The sequence below is a fragment of the Pygoscelis adeliae genome, unplaced genomic scaffold (genome assembly GCF_000699105.1).
Source record: "Pygoscelis adeliae isolate BGI_AS28 unplaced genomic scaffold, ASM69910v1 Scaffold359, whole genome shotgun sequence".
Classification (NCBI taxonomy): Eukaryota; Metazoa; Chordata; class Aves; order Sphenisciformes; family Spheniscidae; genus Pygoscelis; species Pygoscelis adeliae.
In genome coordinates this window covers 356270-362241 of record NW_008825553.1, presented here as the reverse complement: position 1 = coordinate 362241, position 5972 = coordinate 356270, and the positions used below count along the sequence as shown (strand labels likewise).

General features: G+C 43.2%; 2 protein-coding genes across 4 annotated transcripts in view; one reads left to right on the top strand and one right to left on the bottom strand.

Moving 5' to 3' along the window:
- The first annotated feature begins 214 nt into the window (after nucleotides 1-214).
- Nucleotides 215-3714, top strand: TMEM50A (transmembrane protein 50A). Its single transcript, XM_009332130.1, has 6 exons — nucleotides 215-323; nucleotides 739-851; nucleotides 1233-1300; nucleotides 1499-1591; nucleotides 2888-2948; nucleotides 3239-3714. The coding sequence occupies exons 1-6, from the start codon at nucleotides 231-233 to the stop codon at nucleotides 3282-3284; spliced, it is 474 nt and encodes a 157-aa protein (XP_009330405.1). The 5' UTR covers nucleotides 215-230; the 3' UTR covers nucleotides 3285-3714.
- A 904-nt stretch (nucleotides 3715-4618) lies between these two features.
- The window catches only part of LOC103923714 (RH-like protein), a 14379-nt gene continuing 13025 nt past the window's right edge, over nucleotides 4619-5972 (bottom strand). For all 3 annotated transcript variants that reach the window (XM_009332128.1, XM_009332129.1, XM_009332127.1), the window contains one exon: nucleotides 4619-5676. In XM_009332128.1, coding sequence (XP_009330403.1) covers nucleotides 5650-5676 — 27 coding nt within the window. In that variant the 3' untranslated portion in view covers nucleotides 4619-5649. The remainder of the gene's footprint in view (nucleotides 5677-5972) is intronic.

Here is a 5972-nt window from a genome sequence, read left to right as displayed (position 1 = left end):
GCCTCTCCGGCGGTTTCCCGGGTGGGTGCCGGTGGCCGGGCTCCGTCGGCTGCTCTGCTCAGTCGCCCTTGGGGAAGGGGCCCCGGCTGTGGGATTTTCGGGTAGCGCGTAGCAGTTTTAACCTGCCTCGCACGATGCGCACTGCTGCATGCCAGCCCTTGGTGTGTGATGGGTTTCCTCTTGGAAAGTAACGTCCCTTTTTCTTCTCCAGTTCTTCAGAGCGCTGAAAAATGTCAGGTTTTCTTGAGAGCTTGAGGTGCTCGGAGTGTGTTGACTGGGGAGAGAAACGAAACACGATCGCTTCTGTTGCTGCAGGAGTGCTGGTGCGTACAGCTTCTCTTAGGCTGCTTTCGGGCTTTTTAGATGGAGTCAGCTGTCAATGAGCTAAAAATCATTAGCTGTTTGGAAGTAAAAGGAAGAACAGGGATACGTTGTCCTTGTACGTAGCAGCAGAGTTAACGACAAAATCTGTTTTGGGTGCTTGCATCCACGTGTTACTTAAGTTTTGCCGCTTCTACCCATGTAATAACTACTGGGAGTAGGTAAATCTCTGGCTTTGCCTTTAACCTTGTTCCTGAGTTGATGGCAAAACTAGTTATGCTATCAGTTGACTCTGGGTTGGAGACTGTAAGAATGATTTTATATGTTAACGTTACTTTTTCTAGAGCAATCGTATATATTGTTAGAAGGCTTGAGTCCGTATTTTAAGCTATTGTGCTTTTTCTTCTTTTTAAATAGTTTTTTACAGGTTGGTGGATAATCATAGATGCAGCTGTAAAATACCCTAAAGTGGAAGACTTCAACCATTCATACCATGCCTGTGGGGTTATAGCCACTATTGCATTCCTAATGTAAGTGTAATTTCTCAGAGCTACACACTGCTAGAACTTATTTTATGCAATTAATAAAAGAACGCGTGGTCTTTAAACGGAGAGGTAACTAAGAATAACAAAGCGAGTTACTATCTGAGTATCTGTAATATCTTTCTTATATTTGTTGATATTTATAGTAAGGAACCACTTAAAAAAAATTGTGTCTTATTAGAGACACTTAGGTCTTATTAGTCCTTGGAGAAATGCTTTTTAAGTTTTAGCCTTGTCCCTCTTTTAAAAAAAAAAAAATACCAAACCCCACAACGTCATCCTTTCTATACAGGTTGCTGAGAAGTTTCTCCTATTGTTTTGCTTGCTTTACCTATGTTTACCCAGTTCTATCCTGTTTTGCTCGTACAGGATCAATGCGGTGTCTAACGGACAAGTGCGGGGTGACAGTTACAGTGAAGGCTGTCTAGGACAAACAGGTACGGTGGTGAGGGCTGTTGTATAGCGATAGATCTGTGAAGCCGTTAAGTCTTGCAGGAGCTGTAGCAGGGTGCACGCTGTGTATCTGTGCCTAGCTCTGGTGCGTGACAGAAGGTGCTCTGAAACAAAGGCGTGCGGAAAGTCACAAGTGCCTGTACTCGGACACAGGCACAAAACATCCCTGCGTCTTTTTCAAGGTGCTCGGATCTGGCTGTTCATCGGTTTTATGATGGCTTTTGGATCTTTGATTGCTTCCATGTGGATCCTTTTTGGAGGCTACGTTGTTAAAGGTAAGATGGGGCATGGGATGTGACCTGATCGGTTTTTGGAAGTTCAAAGTATTTTAAATGACTATGGAATTTTAGCACTTATTTTTAGATAGTTTTAGGCAGGCCCAGTTTTAATATTTTGGTTCCCTACGCATCACTATTCCATACTATCTACTATTATTGGGATGGATTTTATCTATTTCTAAGTCACAAACTTCCAACTAGCCTCATTAGAAACACAGGTCTTGGTCAGCTGGGAGCTGTGCTGATATAATTACACTGCTGCAGTTATATGGGAATAATTCCCTGGGTGAACACTTATTCCCAGAATAAAAATTGCTGGTTTTGTGCAAATTGCTCCCAAAGCCTGTATACTAAATTAGCAAAAGGGAAAAAAATAATTCAAATTGCCTGTTTCAATTCATACCTTAACACGTACCACAGTAGCTTTTTGTGAAGGCAGGTCTTGAGAAAGACATGAAAACTGCAGTGTGTTTGTCTTTGTTTTTCCAAAGGAAGTTAGGTCGCTCAGGTAAGTGTAAAGACACCACTTGTACCTGGAGCTGAAGTGAATTTCAGACTCGTCAGGGCACATGGGTGGCTTTGTTTAATTTACATTCTCGTCAGCTTTGGCCTCGCTCAATTCACAGGGGATTTTCAAGGAAACCTAGGTGCATTGGTTGCGTAGTAGTGCTAACGTGCACTCCCATTTTGTACATTGTCATTACCTATGAATATATATGTATACATGCTTACACACATGTGCATTCCAAACAGGATGTGCAGTCCCATGTGATAATTACAGTCTTCGCGAGCATTGCATTTGAGAGGCACGTTTTTGGTTAGAGAACAGGCGAGGCTTCTTCTATTTGGGAAGCTAAATGATTGGGGGGGGGGGGCCAAAAGCCATTGAATTACCTTCCCGGTGGGGTGAGGCTTACGCTTGTCTTGTGTGTCACACAACTGAGCAAGAGAGATTGGAGGGGACCGTCTTGTTGGAGAATGAAGGGGGTCTATGAGCTGCGTAGTGCTGTCTTAATTCCACGCGAGAACACTGTTACGTAGTAGCAACAGCGCTAAATGTTTGTTGTCACTTCACCCCCTGTCTAGTCGGGAATCCTCCATTGTAACGGACCCTGCTGTCTAACTCGGCTCCTTGCCGCTGCTCCACAGTGCATAGACTCCAGATGTTCGTATTGAAATGAAACTGGTTGTCTCCGCTATCACAGCGCAGCGTAGTGGTTCTGAAATGGCAGAGATGGGATATTCTTGAACGTGACTTCCAAAAAAATTATGGAGATTTTTCTCTTTTGTTAGAAAAACCAGTAGTATACCCAGGAATAGCTGTGTTTTTCCAGAATGCATTCATCTTTTTTGGGTAAGACTATCTTCTTTTGTTCATTTCTTACCTAATTTGTTTTTAATGATTAAAACTGAAACGTGCTGTGATCTGTTTTTTCTTAAGCCCTGTTTTGTAACTAGACGTGGGTCGATAAACTGCTGGTAAAGGCAGTAGACCTCTGGGATCTGTCTGCACAGGTTTCGTTGCAGGACCAGGAACTGGATTTACAAATACTACAACTTGCTCCCTGAAATCATGTATTTAAAATACTGGGTATTTGATCGGCTCCGTTATGTACTCATGTCCCTTTATTCTGTTTTAAACAGAGGACTGGTCTTCAAATTCGGTCGCACGGAAGATTTGTGGCAATGAACACGCCTGTGGAAGTGCATTGGCCACGCTGGTTTTTTAACTGCACACTCCCAAAATTTTGTAAAGCCATTTTGTAAACGGTGACCTTCAATTGTGTCTAAAGAGGAAACAAGGAAAACTTAAATCATAGCTCTAAAAATTCTGGTTCTAGTCTGTTTAGTTTTTTTACTCTTGTATGTTGATTTAAATGTTGTAACATTTTTGACAAATGTAAAATTGCTACCAGTAACCATGGAAGTCACTTTTATGATACGATGTTTGCTACAAGTAAATAGTATAGTGCAAAATGGATGTATTTAACCAGCTGTTTCTATGATGTTATTTACAATCCAAGGCTTCCTAAAAATGCTTTAAAACAACTTTTTAACATATATTTATTAAATATTTCCTATATCTGGACAATATAACCATTTCTTCAATTTCAGAACTTACTGGTGTGTGGCTTTTCTTGCGTAATATAGAACTATGCTGCTTTGGGATTTTCCCCCCCCTCCCTGAATATTTGATTTATCCTATGACGGTGATGAGGAAGTCTCTGGTGAGTAACAACTTACAGTTGCTGTGACATTGTAGAGGCACAAGTATAAATTATGTAGGGGCTCTAGATGGAAGTAGCTCATCCACGAAGCTTGCTGTAGACTGTTTTCTAACCGCTGTAAAAGAAGGGAAGAGAACTCTCCGGATCAGAGTTCTGTCTTCAGGCAGCGTGCTCTTCAGACCAGGGACAGTCACTGCCGGGGAGAATTTTGATCCTGTAGCATACTCACTGGACAGGTGAGATAGCTCTTCCTGTACCTGCCCCTTCCTCTGCGTTCACCTAGGCTCGTTGCTCAAGAAGTCAATGATAAGGGACCCGTGGGGAAAAGGGAGGGAATCAAATACTATTCCTTAAAAGCACTCCTGCCAGGAAACAGCAGAAGCCGTCTGCGTTGCAGCAGTTAGGTTTGGCTGGTTGCCGGGAGGTTGGCAAGTGAAGTGCACGAGTTGAGCCTGGATTACCCCGTCACGCAGGCAGCGGTGTGTTAACCGCGAGGTAACGCAAATGTGTACGTGTGTATCCAGGCCGAGTGTCGCCGTCAGCTGGCAGAAGCCGTGGGCAGCTGATGAACTCGGCAGATCACTGGCTCTTTTGTGACCTGGAAATAAGGAAAACTGGCCCTTCCTCGGTTTCAAGCAATGAAAAATTACATGAAACCTGTCTCAGCTTCTTCAACCGTAGTGATCCCTAATGAACGAATTGAGGTCAGCATCAAAGAACTCATGCTTTGTCTTCAACGTTGCATTCTTCCTCATTACTTCATTTTTAAGCAAGTGTGCTGAATAAATAAAAACAAGCAAATTGTGACTTTTTTATTAGGTAAGCATTTTTGAAAGAGTTTTTCTATGTCAACTATTTCAAAACGAAGACACACCAAGGATCGCGATCCATTTAAAAACAAGGGTTCGTTTGCACAGAATCCTCTGCCCGATCAGGCCCAGCTCATGCACCAAAGCCCCCTGCTCGTCTCGGGCTAAAACAGCTCGACGTCAGACACTTCAGAAACTGGGTCCTGGCGTTGGCGCCGAGGACTGTTCCCCGGTCTCGCCAGTTGTCCGCGCCCTGAGGGGCAGCCAGAGCCTTTTGGGCAGCTGACCTCGTGGTGGTGCGGACTGTCACTGTGCAGGCAGGCCCTTCCGAGGTTTGCTGCCGAATCTTGAGTAACACCATTGATTCCAGGGCACCATCCACAAGCAGAACAAGTGAACTTCTTGCCATTCGAACTTCCAAATAGCGAGCCCGAGCCAAGTGATAACAGATTTTTCTTTAAGCAGTCAGATAACTCAAAGAGTTCAGTCTGGCAAGACGCGGAGTTCCGGCCCTGATCCAGCTCACTCATCAAATCCTTGCTTAACAAGGCCTTCAACAGAGTTAGTTTAGCTTAAAAACAAGTACTTTAATGCTTTGCTAGATAAGAATAAGTACGTACTCCTTGAAAAATTATACTTTAAAACATATATTTTGGCTTTTAAACTTGGGAGCTAAAGAGAGTTTAAAGTTTCCAAGCGTTTTGATTGATAAGCCATTACAGCAATGAACGTAGCCAACTTTTTTGTACGTATCCTACAAAAACATACTTAAGGTAAGACCAACAAAGCAGAAAAGCGAAATGCATTATACGTTTGCATCTGTAAATTCACACCCTGTATCTTTCAAGAATAACTAGAACAGTTTTTTACTAATGCTTTGTGTGTCCCTTGGGATGGCTTTTTTGAGCGTGAGAATTGACGCTTAAGTGCTCTTTCAACCCATCATAGCTATTGGGTTTCTCTGGTGACAAATAGGAAAAGCTTATCCTCGTCAAATCTGTCATCTGGGTTCCTCCGTTCAAAATCCAACAGCCAAACGGGGAAACTGTGAAGACAAACATTCTGGCATCAGAACGTTTTATGCACCAAATCATTGTACGAAAAAGGCAATGGGAAACCTTATTAGAAGCTGTCCTGGTTTCGGCAGGGATAGAGTTAATTTCCTTCCTAGTAGCTGGTACAGGGCTGTGTTTTGGATTTAGGATGGGAACAAAGTTGATAACGCACCCCGATGTTTTAGTTGTTGCCAGGTAATGTTTACACTAGCCAAGGACTTTCTAGTTTTCCATGCTCTACCGACTGAGAAGGCTGGGGGTGCACAAGAAGCCGGGAGGGGGCACA